The sequence below is a fragment of the Lonchura striata genome, chromosome 15 (assembly GCF_050655825.1).
Source record: "Lonchura striata isolate lonStrDom1 chromosome 15, ASM5065582v1, whole genome shotgun sequence".
NCBI classification, from domain to species: Eukaryota; Metazoa; Chordata; class Aves; order Passeriformes; family Estrildidae; genus Lonchura; species Lonchura striata.
This window is the reverse complement of record NC_140717.1, coordinates 13,959,841-13,978,939: the sequence shown is the minus strand read 5'-3', so window position 1 is coordinate 13,978,939 and position 19,099 is coordinate 13,959,841. Positions and strand designations below refer to the sequence as shown.

Here is a 19,099-nt window from a genome sequence, read left to right as displayed (position 1 = left end):
CTCAAGTGCAGCTTGCTTATGAGGGCTCATTGCTCATTGTTCTCACCTACGAACTTGGATTTGTGGGGTAACATCCAGGACTAACAACTAAACCACACCAGGCTAAGACTCGCAGCTGCTTTGCTTTTATTGGAATGTACCCTTTTATTTTATTGGAATGTACCCATATATTTTGTTGTATTTGTTATTTTTAAAAAGGAGGGCATTGCTGTCCCTCTTCTATCTGGTCCACTGGTGCCTGCAGGAAAGTCATGAAGTTGAAACAAGCCCTCATTTATATTCTCAGCAGACTTTAATTTCAATGTGCTGTGGAACTAAGAGGAAGCCATCTTCTTGGGGACAGAACATACAATTCAATTGTGTTCTGAAAAGTGCACACAGGATTAATGTCCATAATTGCATGGCCTGTACTGTGGAATGACAAACGCCTTTCCCGCTGCTCTGCCAATGTGCTTCGATCCAGAACTAAACTATTAACTTTCACATACATACTCAAAGCTTGAATTGTTTTGATGCTGAGATAGTGGAGAGCAAAAATTGGAAGTCTTAAACCAGGTTCAAACCTTAGCCTCTGCTGGCCAGCTCAGCAATAAACATAGGCCAGGCTCCCAGTGATAAAATCTGAGATCTGTCAACTCATTTCATATAAACTATCTAAGGAAAAGGTCTTAAAACTACAGTAGTTTTCATCAGCACTTATACTGTCATGAAATAAAGAGAAAGCTTCTGTCATGAATAATGGTAGTCACGGCATAGTTGGGAAAAATTCATATTACTGAATATTCCTGTCTATGGTAGAAGAATGACAATGGGGAAGAATACATAAATCTTCTTGTATGATATCTGGAGCACAACAGTTGGAAAACAGAGATGTCTGTTCTTTTTTTTTTTCCTCAATCCATTTAGATTTCTAGTCAGAGTCAAAGTGGCTCTAATTTACCTGTTTGATGTATTAATCACATAAAGGCATTGGTCAGATTTCAAAGCAAGTGGCTGAGAGTTGATAAGAAGTGAAAATATTAAGTCAAAGATGGAAGATTAAGAAGGTGCTCATTCAAGTCCTTGCTATTTATAATTACTCCCTGAAGGGACACAATATTTCAAGTACAGCCTCTTGAGGTGAGAAATAATCTGTCAAGTCACCAGGCAAAGGTGTTAGAAAAATACTGAGGCACTAGGCAGTGAAGCTCTTTTGTAGAGTCACGGAGTGGAGTGGGTTGGAAGGGACCTTCCAGACCATCTTGTTCAGCCTGGCACGTTAGGCAGGGTCCACATCCACCAGACCCTGGAACTCCTCGGGTCTGCACCGAGTTACTGCACAAATGAATTTGTCTGGAGGACTAATGTGTGTAGAAGACTGAAACAGCACTCAGAAAAATAAACAGGTCAGGCAAGGAGCTGCTTTGCTGGGCAGCACTGCCCTGGGAAAGCAGAGGCTTGACAGGAACTCCCAGTAGCTTCAACAGCTCTCACTCCTCTGCACTGGACCCCGAGAAACCTTTGGTTCTGGTGCATCAGGTTTTTTTCCTGCCTCCAAGTGTACTTAGCAGGGGAAGGCCTTAGTTTTGAATGTGTACAGCTACTGTGGAAAGTCCCCTAAAAAAAATATCCCCCAAACCTCAACTATGTGGTTTTGTGTCTTAATAGATTTGTCAGGAGCCAGAACTGGGGTATTTTTCTTGAATACATTTCAGCTCTCTCCTACCACATGACATCTACTACCCTAAAGTGTAAAAGAACACAAATTATTCAAAATTATTTAAATCACTGATTCCAATCACAATTTAAATCAGTAAAGAGAAAAACAAATTTAAATTGATTTAAATCCTCATTTTCTTTTGTACTTGTGTTATTTTCTGTGAGAAAAGTAATTATTAGCATCTGATAACTATGAAGAAATGCCTGATTTGCAGTAGATTATGAACTTTATAATCAAGACTTTTTATCAACAAAAAGGATTCACAATACACACATATTTGTATATGCAAATCTCCTTGCAGACTACTGGCATTTAAAATTGTTGTTGACACCAAACAGAGTTCAGGCTCTGCTGTGTGGGATCATTTCAAACACCTTTAAGCTGGTGCCTGGCAAGAATGAAATGTGACAGTTTAAATCTCCTTTTTGCTCCTGCACCACTTGGAATGACTGATGGAAAGCCAGAAAAATACACCATACAACAACTTACCCAGAATCTCAAACAGAAAATACATCATACAACAATTTACACAGGATTGTTTTGCTCTCTTATCTATCTTTATCTTTTTTATCCAAGTTTTTTTAACACCAAATAAGACTCTATTTGTACTTTAATTCTTAAGTGCTTGTTTTTAATTGTCAGTATGTGCTTTCTAATACATTTGTATTCCCACAGGAAGTTCCCTGAGTGGATCTCCATGGAACTGGCCTGTCTTAGGGAATCTGGCAGAGTTTTCCCACTGCTGCTTCATGGAATGCTGCTTTCCTGGTGGTAGCCCCGGGCAGGCTCCTGAAGCTGATGCTGGTTTGATGTTGTGCCATTTCTACGTGCTCAGATCTGTTTCAGACACCACTCTGGTTAAAACACTAATTGCTCTAACGAGTCCTTCACTGCTCCTGCTTCTCTGGGTGGAGCTAGCCCAACAATAGCTATGGCAGGAATTCTTAGTAAGCAAGCAAGTAAAAACTGGAAGCACTTATTCAAAGGTTTTCAGGAATGTTCTTTGTCCACCTCACACCTCTCCCCCTCAACTGAAAGAAAACCTGATATAAAACAATGCTCAACACTTCTGAAAAATCACATTGGTTTCAAGTTAATCAAAACCCTCCATTTTACGCTTTACCCTCTAATTTTTGCATATAATCAAATTTATTGTGTCCAGTGATTCTTAGTCAATTTACTTACTATTCCTTAGTTTTGATCCAATGCATAATGTCACATAAAATTGAATCCATAAATAAAGGAGTTCTGATATTAAAAACTAGTAGATTTTTTTTTCTCTTCCCAGCACTTTTAAGAGGAAACACCAAAAAGAGGGAAGAAGTTTCCTTGCTGAAAATGGTGGCAGTCATATGAAAGTACATAGGGACATCTGTGGGGTCCAGATCTGGAGATGCTAGGTAATCCTGCCAAATTTTATTATTTAAAATACAGGTTAATTCTAAAAATCTACCACCCTTTTCACCACAACTGTCCACTGTTCTTCTTGTCTACTCTTTGGTTGAGACTGTTAACAATGATCTGAAATCTTATTTCCAGCCTAAATCTATTTATAGTATGTTTATATTCACTTCTTCCCATGCCAACATTGTCCATTAGCTTAAATAACTCTTTTCCTGCCCCAATGATTTTATTCCCTGAGGTCCTTACACAACAATTGTCTCCCCCTTCAACTCTCCTGGGCCATGCTGAACCAGGCATGTCCTGCCAGTCTCTGCTCTCCAACATCACATCTTGAATATATGTGGCTGTGGAGTCCCACATTCACCCTCACCTCAAAACTACCTATAATGGAACTAGAATACAGTAAAAAAAAAAAAAAAAAAAAAAAAAAAAAGTTTAAATGTATGGGTTAAGTACCAGAAAAGACTGAACTGACTTGTGATTTTCAGCTTGGGAATAGGGGAAAAAATACTGAAACACAGTAATGGGGCATTAAAAAATCCTTGACAGCACAGAGATGAACAGAGACCACATTCAAATTTCTCAGAATACATGATACCGAGGGCATGAAGTGTATTTATGATATTAAAGGACAGATCTGAAACAACATAAGGAAGTACTTATCTACACAGAGCTTTATTAAACCGCAGGGGACACTGGCACAGGATGCTGAGCGGATCAAAAAGATCAACAGGTTCCACAAATTATTAGGTAAATTCAGAGAGAAAAAAATTCTACCAGGGAAAACTAAGCAGAAAAGATGAAGATATAATCTTCCATCTTAACAGGGAAGATAAGCAAAGGAGTCTCTGTATTTCTGCTTTGTTCCTATGACTCCTTTAACAGTGGTGATGGCACCACTGGGAACAGGACAGTGCTACAAGGACTGTGGGCTGGTGGAACATAACTTTCCTCAGCCTCAGGAATCAGCCTTTTGCTCTGCCTCTCACAAAACTCATAGTTCATATGAGTTAATCCTTCTTTTTCAGATCCATGGATGTGTCTGTAGAATTCTGCAAAAAGACTTCTAGTAAAAATAATGGGGTACAAACTGAACTGCTGTAGGAGAGAACATATTAATGACAGAAATCAGTTGCTGCCATCCCAGAAGGCCCCTTTCAATGTGATGCCCACCTGTGACCACCCCAATCCAAAAAAAAAACCAGCCTGAGAGATTCCTTCCTTTTTTTTTTTTCAATGATCACTTTTTCTTCCTGGTTCTCATGCCTTGATGCAGAGCTATGAACATTATTTGCAATACCAATTGCAGGGAAACTGGTGTTTAAAAAAACCAATAATCCAATCAAAGTTTCAGTTTGTGGCCTTTACTAATTAAAAGTATTCCATTAAATAGGAATATTACCATTTCCTTATTAGATTTCTAAGTTATCTTCTTTTAAAATCAGCAGGTAAAAATTACATGGAGAAAGACTATGAACAGGCATCAGAGAAACAGCCACATATTGCAGCACTGTTAACCAGCTCCTGAAAATTACAGCTCCATCTCCTGCTTACAGCCAGACCTAAATATATTTGGACACTCGCTCTCATTGCAAATGCAGTGGCTTTAGTTTTGTGCCAGGTAAGAGAGATGAGAATCCAGCTCCCAGTCTGCATTTCTAACTCTTCACAGCACAGGAGAGTCCAAACATATTTTAGTTCTTTATAGCTGCTCTTCATAGACAAGTAAAGATCTTTATCACGATAAAAACAGAAGGCACTGCCACAGAGTGTAATTACATGCTGCTGGAGTTGACTATTTTCTTCCAGAAATAGGAAATGGATTGAAAAATGTGGTTTCTGCTTAAGCCATATTCTGAGTTCCTTAAATAAAATACTATCTCTAATTCCTGTGCAGATAAGTGGGAACTCAGGTACTGCAGGGCTGAGTAACTCATAGGAAAAGGTTTTGAGACTGGGCTTGGCAGGCACCAGCTTCCTGCACTGGTGACCAGCTGTGAGTTGTCACAGTGGAAAATCAGGTTTAGGCTCTGTTCACACCACCCAGAAGTTCATGTCCCAGGGATGGGGTAGAAGTTAGTTGGGATGATTCCTTGCTCCTCCTCTTTAGCTGCTGAAGAACCCAGCACTTGAAGGCAGCGTGCCCTATGGAGCTCTGCCCTTCGGACAGCATGGCACAGCAGGACTTGGACAAAGGGTGGACTTGATGATTCTGGGGGTTTTTGCAACCTTAATGATCCGTGACTGCAACCCCCCCAGATAACACTAAGCCCTGCACCAAGTGAGGACAAGCCAGAGCTGCACAGCCCCCGGCACAGGAACAGGATGGGGGCTGCACATCCACAGCTGCATCCGTGCTGGCAGCCACTAGGAAATGTCCAGCCTGAAGGTACACGAACTGTCAGTCAGCCAGCAGGACAAGCAGGTTTCAAATATCCACTCAGTCCCACATTCCTGATTCCTTCAACAGGCCTAAAGTGGGATTGTTGTACATATCCTGAGACCACTGGCACTGGACTGTTGTTTCTTACTGTACAGCTAAAAGAAAAAGACAGCTTCTTGCTTCTTCTAAAATAGAGTTTCCAAAGGGGTGTGGGGGGGAAGGTGCCTAAAGGAGAGTAATTGTTGTGCTAAATAATTATCAATAAATTATAAGAAGTACAAGCAACTCAAAATAGCTCCATAAAGATGAGTAAATATGTTCTGAAGAGGTGTCTATGAATCACACTCTATCTCTCTTATTACCACAAAACAGTAATGGTTCCTACATTTTACTACAGAACTTTTCACTGACGATGCAAGAGATCTTTATAACCATTAATTTCACCTCCCAGCCTCCCAGCTGGGAAGCCCCATCTCCACCAGGAAAAGCTCAGGGAGCAAGAATGTGCCATTCACCTCACACGACACAAGGTGCTGCAGCAGAGCTGGGAACAGGCGCAGACCCCGGCCTCCCATTTTGTGCATTACCCACAAGATCATCAAATCTCACCCACTTATTCCATCCACTCACGAAACCATTGCTGATCATGACTTCTGTTTCTTTTCCCAGAGAACCATTCTCTTTGTCAGGGAGCTGCAGTGTGACTGGCAGCCCCACGTTTTTGGAGAAGGTGGACAGAGCGAGGCACCACTGCAGGACCACAACACAAGGATGGCTCTTCCCTGTACTTGGTTCAATGTCCTGCCCATTACACCTCAAGCTCTCTGAAGTGGGATCTGAGGTGAATGAACAAGTTTCTTCCTTAAACCCCAGCATGTCACAGGCTTCAAGAGCCGTTCTGCAGCTCCGTGCACGCTGCTCTCGTCACACTCACAACACATGAAAGAAACTGATTCTGTTTTAAAGGGAAATATTACTTGCTGCTCTGAAAAACATTCAGGTTAACAAAGGCACAGTCTTTCAAAACAAGTCAGTGTAACCAAGCTAGACCTTTCCCAACTTGGGTTACTTACATAGACACACTCTGTCCCTATTCCAGGGGTCTCTGACTTTAGTCAGGGTTCTCTCCCTCTGCTCTTCGCCTTTCCCACTCCAACCCTTTTCAGTGCTTGCTTCTCTCCCAATCCTGCTCTCTTGCCATTTCTAGTCTCTTCCCCTTCTTTCTTTACAGTAATTTCCATTTTCTTTGAAATGTTTTGGCATTTAATGCTGGCTTTATTCTTCCTTCTCCATCTGCTGTTCTTGTCTTTCTAAATCTCTTCTGGAGCCTTCTCTTGGGAGAAAGCAACAGAGATGTACTTTTTTCCATGTACTGCTTTATTTTTCTGGATTTCAGTTCCCTTATTTTCCTTCATGGCTTGGAATCAGTCAATCCTCCTGTCCCTGGAAGCTGATACCAACTAAAATGTCTCCTTGCAGCCCCACATTAGCAGGTACTGTGCTGTACTGGATCTCCTTCTCTCTCTGAACACAAAGATCTCAGGAAAGCACTGGGAAATATCTGCCATTTCTTCTATAAATACTACAAGACTGCAGAAAGCAGAATTACTTGTAGATTTTACTCCTCTACCTTGTACTCAACATTTGTGGGATCTTCTGGCCATAGAGACTTGTTCCACCAGCTACAATCTATTTTCCAAGGGAGTTTCCCCCTCCCTAAGGGTTTTTCTTCTCTGTAAAATCTTCTATTTCATTATCGGGGCTTACAGGGAACAAAGGAGAAATAACCAAGCTTAACTACTAAAACTGCTTTTAGACAAATCTCCCCTATATTGTCTTTCCCACAGATTTTAATTTGGAACTCAAAGACTCAGCTCTAAGATGTCTCTTCTCAGCGTGTTCACTTGGCCTCTGCTCCCAGGAAGGGAAATAGCTGGAACATGGAAGATGACAAGGACATTTGCCAATTAGAAGCACCACAACAAATTTCTCTTGGGAAATGTGCAGCCCTATCTGCAAGTGTACCTTTGAGCTAAAACATAAGATATAACACAAGCTGATCACAGATTAAGCAAAGCAAATACAAAGAAAATGGTGAGAGGACTTTTTCTGCTATCAGTTTTTGTTTATTTCCAAACTTCAACCTCAAATCTAACTTTCTGTGAAAGATTTCCTTGTATTTGTTATTAACTGGTATGGTTGATATTGTCATACCAGTGGGAATGATGCCTCCTGAATGTTTTTGCTTTCTAGAAAGGCAGAAGGAAAATAAACACCTGGGAAAAAACCCTTGCAGCCAGCAAGTTGGATTTTGCAAAAAAAGGTAAGTTTTAAGTCACAAAAATTACAAATCCATTACAGTTGCAGTTACACTGCCAATACACAGAAATAAAAGAGAAGAAATGAAGCATTTATCAAGGATCCAAAATAAAGTGAACAAGAACATTAACAAATGCCAAAGCTTATAAAAGCCTCAAAGCACTCAGATCCTCCCTTCTCTCACAAGCTCAAAAGGGAGTCAATCGTTCCTTGGTTTTATCTTACATGTTTCCCACACCACCTTTTCTCTGGTCAAGAGATTTTGCTTTATTCAATGCCCAAAATATACCTGACCATGGAATGAGCAGCAGCCATAAAACCAGAGGAGTGGAGAATCCCACAACTATTTCTCAAGGTTTTCCACTGTTGTTTCTAAACCAGTGTTTTAAAAACAGAGCATATTCTCATGGATTTATTACAAGCTAAAAGGGAAATAAGTCTTTAACAAGACACAATTCCTCTGAAATGTGCTGAGCTAAAACCCAAAAAGAGACCAAGAAGGAATGTGGTGTGCTCATCCTGCCCCACTCTCCTCTGGCAGTTCCATGTTTATGGTCTCCCACTTCCCACCTGCGAACAGCAAAATCTCATGGCTATATGTGCCACAATAAGTTCACCAGCAGAAAAAGAGAGAACTGAGTGAATTGTCTTCCCTGATAATTATTTGAAAGCTATCTACAGGGGTAACAACGACAGATTTTCAGATCGAAGCCTGATTTAAGCTGACCGACCCCTTCAGCATTTCTAAAGAAATAATGGATTATAAAACTAATTCAGTGAAAAATGAAAGTAAAAATAGAAGCGATGAGACATCTTCTAAATAAGCAAAGCTGCTTTTACAGCGTGCTGAATAACTGCAGTGTGGTAAACATACCACTGTTATAAATAACAACCAGCCTTTTAACATTGTTCTTTCGTTAATTATTTCAAATTCTTTATCAGCCTTAATGAAGCAAACCTCATGGTTCTCCTGCAAAGTGAAAATAATTACTCCCATGTATAGGAGGAAAAATTAGAATACAAGGACAGAAAACAATGCTTCAAAGTTAAAGTGGCACATGTACACAGCAGTCAGTGTAAGAGAAAAACCATCCTCAGACAAGAGTGTTCCCTAAGTGACTGATTTGTAGCATCTACACATCATTTAATTTTACACAAAATGCATCAATTTTTTTAGATTTAACCATAATTAGTAAACTATCAAGACATTTCGAAGTTTTATACTGGTAAGTAAGGCTCAAACAAATTCTTTTTAAATGGAAACTCTAATTTCTCCCTGCTAAGGCACTTTCTTGTTTTGCTTCAAGTCTTAATCATAAAACCATTAAAAGTAACATTTTGTGTTAAAAATGCTAGCAGCTGCCAACAGATAATACACAGCACTTTGTCAGATTATAGACAAATAAACACCAGAGCAGGCACAAGAATGGTTAGTAAGTAAGTGTGTCTCATTACCTTTGTGGTCTTCTTGGGCCAGCTGACCACAGGGACACCCGAAATGGCAAGATTTTGGTCATCATCAGCATGTTCCTTTAGTATGTTCTGTTGCAAATGAAAAGGCCTTTATTAACCAGAGAAACATTTCTCCAACTCAAGAGTGCAGAGATCTCTGCTCTCATGGCAGAGTGACAAGATCTCTGCAAGTTACTTTTGCTTCCAAACTTCCAATTCCCACTGAAACTCTACCACCTATCATTAACATCCAAGACGTCAAACTTCTTGCAAAACAGGCAGAAAAATCAGCCATCAATCACCTCAAATGTTACAGAATTCTGTAATATTGGTGTGTCCAAGACCAGTGTCTTACCACTATCATCCCTCTCCTTCAAAGTCCAGGCTGTTAAATCCCAACTGACCCTACCTGTGACCCCTGCTCTCCTACTCAAGGCTACAGAAGGCCTGAGAAGCAGGGAGGCTCTGCCCTGTTATTTCAGCCATCACAGGGCATCAGGTGTGTGGTCTGGATCAATCCTCAGATGACTGATCATTCAGGTAAGCCAAGAATAAAAATGTACTCTGGAACCTCTCATCTTTTTGCACTTGGCAGTCCAAGAGCACCGTCATTCCCACTGCCCTTCCTTCCCCCACGATGGGCAGGACAGAGCTGCTGGAATCCAGCTCACTTTATGTGACCAGCTGAGGCATTCAGGTTCCTGAGTGTTCACCAGGAAAGGATCTGACTATGGACAGCACTAAGGGAAAAAAGATTGGCCTCCCCTCCCTTCCACCCCCACCAAACCCTTTTCTTTGATGCACTGTTCTAGAAATTTTGTGAGTGGGTTGCACAGGCTGACACAGCTTCCACCACTGTGAATCACTCCCATGACCAGTAACTCAACACAGAGGTGGTAAAACACTCCGTGGTGCAGCTGGGAATAGTCCACGCTCGCCTCCCGTGACTCCCTACATGCTCACTAATTTAGCTACAAAGTTCTTCGTTTTGGAGTTCAGGTGGCTGAAAAGGAAGAAATGAAAACAAATAAAAGGGAGTCAGAAGGAGGACTCTGCTGTGCTGCTGAAAACTGAAGGCCAAAACAGTACCAACAGGTTAAACACCAAAAAAAAAAAAGCTCCAGTAAAACAAATGAGAACTGCAGGTTGGAAATTACTGCAACAGAATATTTAGGAGATGACTCCAGACAATGAAGTTCAGCAGTGCTGTTCCCAAGTATATGAAAAAAAGCTTAATTAGCCAACAACAGGCAGCAGGCTCTGTCAGTCCCCAGTGCAGCACTCTAGTAATTAGTAATTTCACACACTATACAAAAAGAGCTTAAAATACAGTAATTGTTTTAATAGGGAGTGCACTTGGAATTCATCTGTAATCATCCAACTAAAGCCCAGAGTGTGATGGCATGTTCCAGGCCCCAGGAGCCTGAGTTTGGATGAGTGTCCCTGGGGCTGACTTTCTCCCTGGAGCTCAGACAACCTGCCACACTCAGCCCAATTCCCCAGCCTGTGCTTAAATGAGAGCTCTGTTACCACCAGACAGCACAGCCCCAGCACAGAGCTGCTCCTGCATTCAGCAGCACCCCAGCAAGGCTGGTGGTGATACTGGTTAGGCTGAAGGCAGCACCAGTGACCAAAATAAGCGATACCAGTACAAGCCCAGTTTCATCAGCCGGTGCTGTGGCTGCACTCAGGGGTTTGCCAAGGTGAGGAGTAAAACCCAGCCTGCCCCAGTCTGGCTGTGATGCAGAGTCTGTACTGTACCTGTTCTTCCAGTGCAACCCCCAACTTTTACGCAGGGACTAATCACTGGCAAATTAACTCTTGGGCAAGCTGAGGTGAAGCGAGCACCTCTTTTCTCATGTGCTTTTTATTAGGAGAGAGATGACTGCATTAACTGAGCTGTAAACACATTCTGAAAGTTCAATCCTAAAACTGAGAGCTCTTTTGTATTCTCATTGCAAAGCCAAAATTCTCCAGAACAAGGAGGCAGCTTGAGAGCCATAAACAAAGGACAAATTAATCCCTTTTTACTTTGCTACTCTTAGGTTTGAAAGCCTGTAAGACAGAAAACCTTAACATTTCCACGAACGACTGTCAGAGACTCGGAGTTCAATGGAAAGCACTGTATATTCCAAGAACTTGGCAAGGTAATGAAGGTTTCTTGTTATCGTATGTATCACGTGAAAATATTATCCAAGGAGAAATGCAAAACGATGGCAGCTTATCATCCGAGGCAGCTGAAAACAACGGCTGTCTGCACAGAGCACAGCACAGCACGGCCACGGCTGCGCTGACTGGAGCGTCAAGTGTCAGCTCACAACAGGCTGGGGGAGGCAGGGTTTTGTTCACCTGCTTAAAAACAAGAAAAAAGAAGATAAAGAAAAGCCATGGGGCTCCAGTTAGAGGAACAACGTGATGCTCTTCCAGCACAAGGTGGCTCGATTCATTACACTTGAGGGCTGTGGTGACAACAGCAGGTATGAAGGGAAGAAGCTGATTAACTGTATAAGAATTCAGCTTAGCCATTAGTTTCAAAAGCACAGCAAGGAATGATTCCCCTGAAATGTGTTCAGCAGAGGGAGGTTTTTTTCTGTCATCAGAATGGGAAGGGGGTAAGATTTCTTGGCAAGAAAAAGTAAGAACATATTTCAGTAGATATCATCTGTCTTGCACAAGAATCTTCTCCTGCTGCCAAGGAGTTGCAGATATTTGACAACCTCTGTTCTTCAAACCAAGTTTCTTCTGCCCTAATGGACTTCCACAGGCCCTTCTGAAGAAGGGCAGTGGTTTTGCTTTGAAGTGGGCAAGGTCTGTGGCATTAGTAAGAGGCAGATCTCACAATCCTGTTCCCCAACAGCAGCAGAGGAATTACCATCCTCTGGTAACACACAGAAATGTTTCACGCAGAAATCAGAGGCTGCACACAGGTGAGAATCCCTGGCAGTGGGTTTAATGTTTGGGCTGCACTGCCACAATCCAAGGTCTGCTCAGCTTTACCTGTCCTGTGACGTGGAGTGCATACTACACCAAGGAGTACAATGGTGACCTCTTCTTCATGCATAAGCCCACCCCAGCACTGCTGCAACCACCAGGGGTTTAATTCCCTGTTTGGGCTGAGGAAAGAACTGACCTGCTCTCCAAGGGAGGCCTGTTCCACTCTGCAAATAAGCCTCCCTTGTGCTGCTGCACTCCATCGATCACGGTGATAAATGGGTGCTCAATCTGCAGAGGCAGCAGTTGGCACTTCGGGATTGCTGTGTCCCCACCAGACAGGCACACTTAGTTTGGAGCTCAGATGATGTGTAAGGAATTTACACAGGCTTAGTTTAGTTTTCAGTCTCCCTTCTGGTAAGGAAAATAAATTACTTTACTTCAGAAAATCTCACCTACTTGACATTAAATAGCTGTGGTTGTGTTTACTACTAAGAGCAGTAATCCAGTCACCCATCCTTTACTGTGCTCTTGCTCAGCTGGGAATGCAAGGATTCTTTGTGAGCTACCCCGATTAGTTCTGTGAAACTTCACATCACTGAATAAAATGGTTTCTTTTCTCCAGTTTAACTATCCATATCCTGTTTTCTGAAAACATTAATTATCTTCCTAAAGCACAAAGACAGACTTGAATGTCATACAAAAAAAGTTCCTGAGTGTATTTCATTAAGAAATAAAAGTGCTAGAATAAACACTGATTTATTTGCTTCAGGAAGAAACTTGTTTAAGACTTTCCCAGCAGAGCAAGAGCTTTCAGACTTTGTCAGAGCATGTTCTTGCTATGCATTTGTTAAAAATAGCTCTCAAATGAGTGCACTAAAAGGGTACTTCGAATAGGAAGCATTATTAATACATCACATGCCTGAAAGTTGGGTTGCCCATGAAATAAACCTTGTTAATACAGCCAAATACAGTTACAGCATGGGTCATTTACACAGTTCCTGCAGGATTCCTGTCTCCATTCAGTCACACAGCTGACTGGTGCTCTGGGTGTTCAGCAGGGTGAGGTAAAGGGGCCAGGCCTCTACTCACTCCACTGCTGATGCTATCAGCAAACCCCCCACATTATTATCTGTACAGGTTGGAAAACTAGTAGCAAAGTAAGAGACAACATGATTCAGTAGTCAAGGAGATAAACAGCATTCTGGAAAATGGACTGTATTTCTTCCTCTGCCATTATGTCTTTATGTGGTACCAGGGCAAATCTTTTAAGTGAAGTTTCCACAGAGTGTCATGACTTGTGTGCTCCTGCTCTTCCTCACGCCTGGCTTGGGACCTGGATGCTAAAGATCAGAACTCCTGCTCTGCAGAAATGTTAAGCCACTACTGTTTCAATATAATTAAAATCATCTTTTGCACATATCATTGTTAAATACACCAACTGTCGTGGGGCACATAAGGCCAGCACCCAAAATTACTTTTATCTTAATCTCTTTGCACCCCAGTTGCCTGTGATAACAACAGCTCATCCATTATGTGGGAGCAGAGGGTGGGGATCCCTGGGAACCCCAAGGGACCATTCATTCACCCTGTCCAGCTATGGGGCTGAACATCAGCACCCCATGGAACAGCAAGGGTGGAACAGCTGCATCCTCACCCCAAGGAACCCTGGATCCTGCACGGACCATTACACTGGAGCATGCTCAGAGGACTAAAATCTGTCACTTGGCAACTCCTCCCTCAGCACTCTCCAGCCTTTGAAGGTAAAAGCTCTAAACACACTCACACACTTGGGTTTGACTTTTTTTTTTTTTTTAAGTGAATAGATTGAATAAAACAAACCTCATGCTCAGAGCAGACTGGATGCTTTGGCTCCACTGCACTGCTCTCTACATCAACGAGCACAGTGGCAGAAAGGAGGGATGGCTGTAGCACCCAGGCTCCCAGACGTAGGTGGGAATGGGTCACACCTTGTCAGTGGCTGCCTGTGACAATCTGATGATGAGCAAAGAGAAGGCCTTGCTGGGAATCCTAGACTCTCCCCTGACCTTGGAGGCAATGTACTCAACTGCCCCAAACTGCCCCCATTCCTTCAGAGCACCTGGGAAGTGGATTGTGCAACCACAGGGAGCTAAGGAGGAAGCTGACTGCAAGGGCTTTAATTAATTTACTCTGCCATAGTGGCTCCCACTCTCTGAAGACTGAGGTCTGGCTTATATGTGGGTCAATACTGTAAAAAAGATGGGTGAGAAAGTTCTTTAGCAGTTCTTTAAACACTGTTCAAGATGTTTGAGTTTACATGGTTTTGAAAATGTCTCACTCTGACTAATCAGTCACAGACAGCCAAACATCCAGAGGTGATGCCAGGGGAAACAATCCTGCAACATGTCTGATGTTTAGATGTGGTCGTGGGCTCTTCAACCAGCAGGGAACCATCAGTATCCAGATGCTGGGTTACATCCTGATGGTTACAGCATGTGCTGCCACAGACAGAAAGTTTAGAAGCAGGCAGTTATCAAAGGAGATGGAACATCAAGCTGTACACAATAAACTGGCAGGTGCTCACTTAATACCAGTTACAGCACAGTATCACCAAAAAGGTGATATTGGCCTTTTTTTAAACAGTCCATTTGTAGTTCTCCATCTCTGTAATCAGTGAATCCACTGCTCTGGAGAGGAATAGGAAAACAGATACTCCCACACGGAGCTTTAAGCCAGATTCACATATGGTACCTTGCTGTGTTCTAAGGAGATGTCTCACAGCACTCTGGAGTCTGTCATCCAAAGAGGGAGCAGGATCCCACTTGGAACATCTGCAGCAGCCATTATATGTTGCACCACTTTCTGGATTTTTACGTGAAAATTATCCTGTGCATCAAGCTTGGAGAAGTAACATGACCATTCTTTCTGCTTCACCACAAATTCTACTTCTTTTGATTTCTGATTAAAAGATGACTGATCCCAGAGCAAGCTCGTGAATCTACATCCACAACTTTGAGCAGGTGTGTCCACTTTCATGTTCAAAGTGGCTGATTTTGCAAGAAGAGAATTTCAGAGCTCTTGTGGTTTACCAGAATGAGAGCAGTGTATCACACTTCCAAGCTCCAAGATCAGGGAATATGGTTCCACTGCACACTGCACATGTTCAGCCTTTTCTAATGGCTTTGAAGCCTTTCTAAGCAGCTGTTACACCACTTGCACTAAAATAGTACAGGCTCCCTCCCCATTTACCACGTAAACATGTATATTTCCCCTTAGATTGTGCCTTACAGAGCTTTTGTATATAGAAAATATGTAACTGAATACCCATACTGTTCACAGACTGAAAATCTACAGACAAGTTGTGTCACTAGTACGCACTCGCTCCTCATACCAGCTCCAAAACCAATATATTGTATCAGTGGAGAATAATTATCAACCTATAGAGGGCAATGGAGGAAAGGAAAATGAAAAAGGTGAAAGAAAAAAAAAAAGCTGGAAGTGTTAGACAATCTATCTTCTGAGCTGCAATCAAGTATTTACATTTTGTATGTGTCAGCTAATGAGGTGTACACCAGGGAGATACGAGACCAAAAAGGACTGATTAAGACTATAAATATAAACAGACTTTTTGAGGTATAATATTTACATGTGGAACATAAGAAGTGCTGAATTATGAGAGGATATAAACTTTTGGGCACTATTGTGACAGTCAGAAAGGACTGCATCACTTAAATCTGGCTGCAAACAGGAGCCAGAGACAGCTTTGGTTCAAGGAATCATTTCCCTGTCTGTGGCAGAGCAGCCTGACGTGAGCTGGTCACCACACACAAGCTGCCACCTCTGCAGAAGAACTCTGCATTCTGCTCCCTGCTGTGCCCACAGAGCAGTTGGTGTGGATCAGCAAGTTATCACACCCACCTTCATGTCCTCCAGGAGAGCCTGAGGGTCTTCAATGCCTTCTGGGACACACTTCTTGTTCTCTGGGAGAGATTCAAGCTTTTCCACCAGGGCTTTTAAACCCTTCAGTTCAAATTCTGTGAGGTGAGTCCATTTGGTTGAAACTTCTGTAGCTGGAGACCCCGTGGGTGTTTTGGGATAGTCCGTCGGGGTCGTTGATTTTATGCTGTCATCTGACTCATTAGACAAAGTTCTTTTCAGGTACCTCATTACTGTGGCTTTCTGTTTCCTCCCTGCAGCCTCCTTCCCTTCTGAGTGTGTGCTGTTGGGTGAGGAGGAGCCATCCACCAAGGATTTGGAGTTCTTATCCAAGCTGTCATCCTTCTCCTCCTGGAGATGGGCATCACAAGATTCTTCATCCATGTCTAACCACGAATCTGATGAGTAGCTGTCTGTGCTGCGTTTTCTTTTTGCATCTGAAAGTTAGAAAAAGAATGCTGAATTTTTAGCCAGTGTAACCTCATGGCTGAAGCACTTCTGTACCACTGGGGCCAGGTGCTGCCTATTTCAAAGGGCACTGGAGAATGCTTTGGTGAGTATGTGACAGAAATGGGCTTTATTCAGCTGATTTTTAATTTTTTTTTTCTTTGAGGGGGCGCTTGTTTGTCTGTTTTAATGCTGGTTTTCATTAACATCTACTCAGTTCAAATGACTGGGAAACATTTAGGGAAAAATTATGCTTTCTTCAAAGCTTCAGTCCTCTATGCCTTCAATTAGGAGTAGGCAGAGCTCTTAAGTCACACACAATTAATTTTCCCACAAATCCGAAAAAGACCAGATTCGGCAGCTTTACAGCTTTAAGAGGAGAGTTAGCACAGAAGGAGGAGGGGGAAATGATGGGAGAAAGCATGTTAAAATGCTGTACATCATCATTCTTCCAGGAACCCTGCACAGCACAAAATCAACTCCTCACTACTTTTCCTCTCTGCAAGCGACAAACTGTTGATAAAACAAGAACCCCCAGTTGTTAGTGCATGAATACTCATTGCTCTTCTGAGACAGAGGATTTCAACTGTGCTTATTTTATGACAACAAGACAAAACACACTGAGAAATACAGGGACTGTCACAGCTACATGCTACTGGTTTTCCTAATGCCATTCCCAATACATATTAGGTACTTCTCAGGAAAATTTAAAGGCAGGTTTCTGAGTCTAAAGAACTATTAATCTTCATTTTCCCCTAAGAGCCCCAATTGTTACCCAACTCTGTGCAATCAAGCAGTGAAAGCAATGTAGGAAACCAGTGGCCATGGTTCCCTCAAGCACACATATTTTCTTATTTATTAGACACAATTTCCCTTACTAAGTGAGCAACACTGAATGCAGGCTAGCAACAGCAGGAATTTCTGTGGAAAATACAGTTAACACTGGCAACACCCAGTTAAATCAATGTGAATTTTATTACTGGCTGAAGTGGGAATGAGATCAAGCTGCAAACAACACCACACTGCGAAGGAAACAGAAGTAACACAGAAAAAGTGAGAGAACAATTAATGAAAAGTTCCTTTCCCAGCTTCCATGCGTTGCAGTGCAGTAGCTTTAGGATTAGGACAGTGTGAACCATGCTTAAGGAAGGATTAAATGGACATTAATGAGAAAGCTCAGCATCTGGTTGTTTAACAGTGAGGTTCAAAACCACCGCTGGAACCCAGTTCCAGGCTGGGGAATTCCTCCTGATACAGAGACACTCCTTGACTGTGCTCAGTCTGCACCATCTGGTCACAAACACACTGGTCAGAGATGCCACAGGCAGTGGCAGTGTCTGAGGGCAGCTTGCTCAGCCTGCCTGGCTGCTCAGCCCTGCAGTTCCCAAAAAAACCCCCTGCAAGGCCAGCTCAGCTCTGTGTGTTACTGCCCCAGAGAGATGAGCTGGTCACCTCACACTTCAGGGTAAGTGTGCTGCTGCTACAGGGTGTGCAAAAATCCAGCATCTCCCTCCAGTCTACTTCTTCAGACAGGCTTGTATTTTTCCTTAAAACCAAAATGGCCAAAAATGACTCCTGAAAGGCAAGTTTAAGCTGAAATGCCTGTGAAAAGATGGCAGGCACAGAAAACACCAGCTATCAGCAAGGCAGAGTGCAGCCAAATCCAGCTCCATCCATGGGGCAGGGTAACTTCCTCCCTGCAACCCTCCAAAAAAGCCTCACAGATTATTTTGTGTGCTGAGGTGGTGGTATCAGCACTCCAAAGCAGCTCCTCCTCTCTGCTCTGTGCTAATACACCCCCATGCTTCTCTTAGAAAAATAAACAGGATTAGAAAATATCTTAACTAGAACATTTAAAACCCACTCAGTTATCCAACTTTTATTTCACACTGTTTTTTCCTTTGTCCACAGTAGCAAGCACACATACCCACCTCAAAGGCTACATAATCAGCTTATGTCATTCTCCCATTTTACAACTGAGGAAACAGATGCTTGGGAGAAAGCACGATTTGCTCATTGTCACACATCAAATCTAGGGAAAAACCAGGAATCAGAATCCAGGCTGTCGGATCCAGGGCTGGAGCCCCCTTTTCTGAGCCACACAGCCTCAGTGAGCTGTTTTACAACTGACTCAAGCACAAAGCCCAGCCTCAAAGGGAAAAATGTCAGTGAACTGGCCTCAAACAGGAGAGGGTGGAAGCAGATCCACATCCCTACGCTGCCAGGACGGTGTCATTAACAGAAAGTGGTGTAAATCTGCACAAAGAAAATCGTGTTTCTGTCCTCCTATGCTGTAGTTCTGCTGAACAGGAACTAATGGCTGTAACTGGGGCAAAGCACAAGTGTAAATAAGGCCTAAAGAAAACGAGGGAGATCACATTATGGAGGTGTGAATAATTTACTCCAAGTAATGCCCTGGTGCGAGGAGAAAAAGCTTCCAAGAGAGATCTCCACTTTTTGTCTCTTGCTCTAATCTATGGAACAAAAGGCAGGAGAGGAGTGGAGCACCAGAGCATACTGGGGGCCTGTTCCCAGGAGAAGGCAGC

General features: G+C 42.6%; 1 protein-coding gene across 11 annotated transcripts in view; it reads right to left on the bottom strand.

Annotated features, from left to right (window-relative positions):
- KDM2B (lysine demethylase 2B) overlaps positions 1-19,099 on the bottom strand; it is a 106,522-nt gene that overhangs the window by 29,251 nt on the left and 58,172 nt on the right. For all 11 annotated transcript variants that reach the window (XM_021532716.4, XM_085592775.1, XM_077787255.2 and 8 more), the window contains 2 exons: positions 16,089-16,543; positions 9,261-9,347 (listed from right to left, as the gene is read on the bottom strand). In XM_021532716.4, the coding sequence (XP_021388391.1) occupies positions 9,261-9,347; positions 16,089-16,543 (542 nt within the window). The remainder of the gene's footprint in view (positions 1-9,260; positions 9,348-16,088; positions 16,544-19,099) is intronic.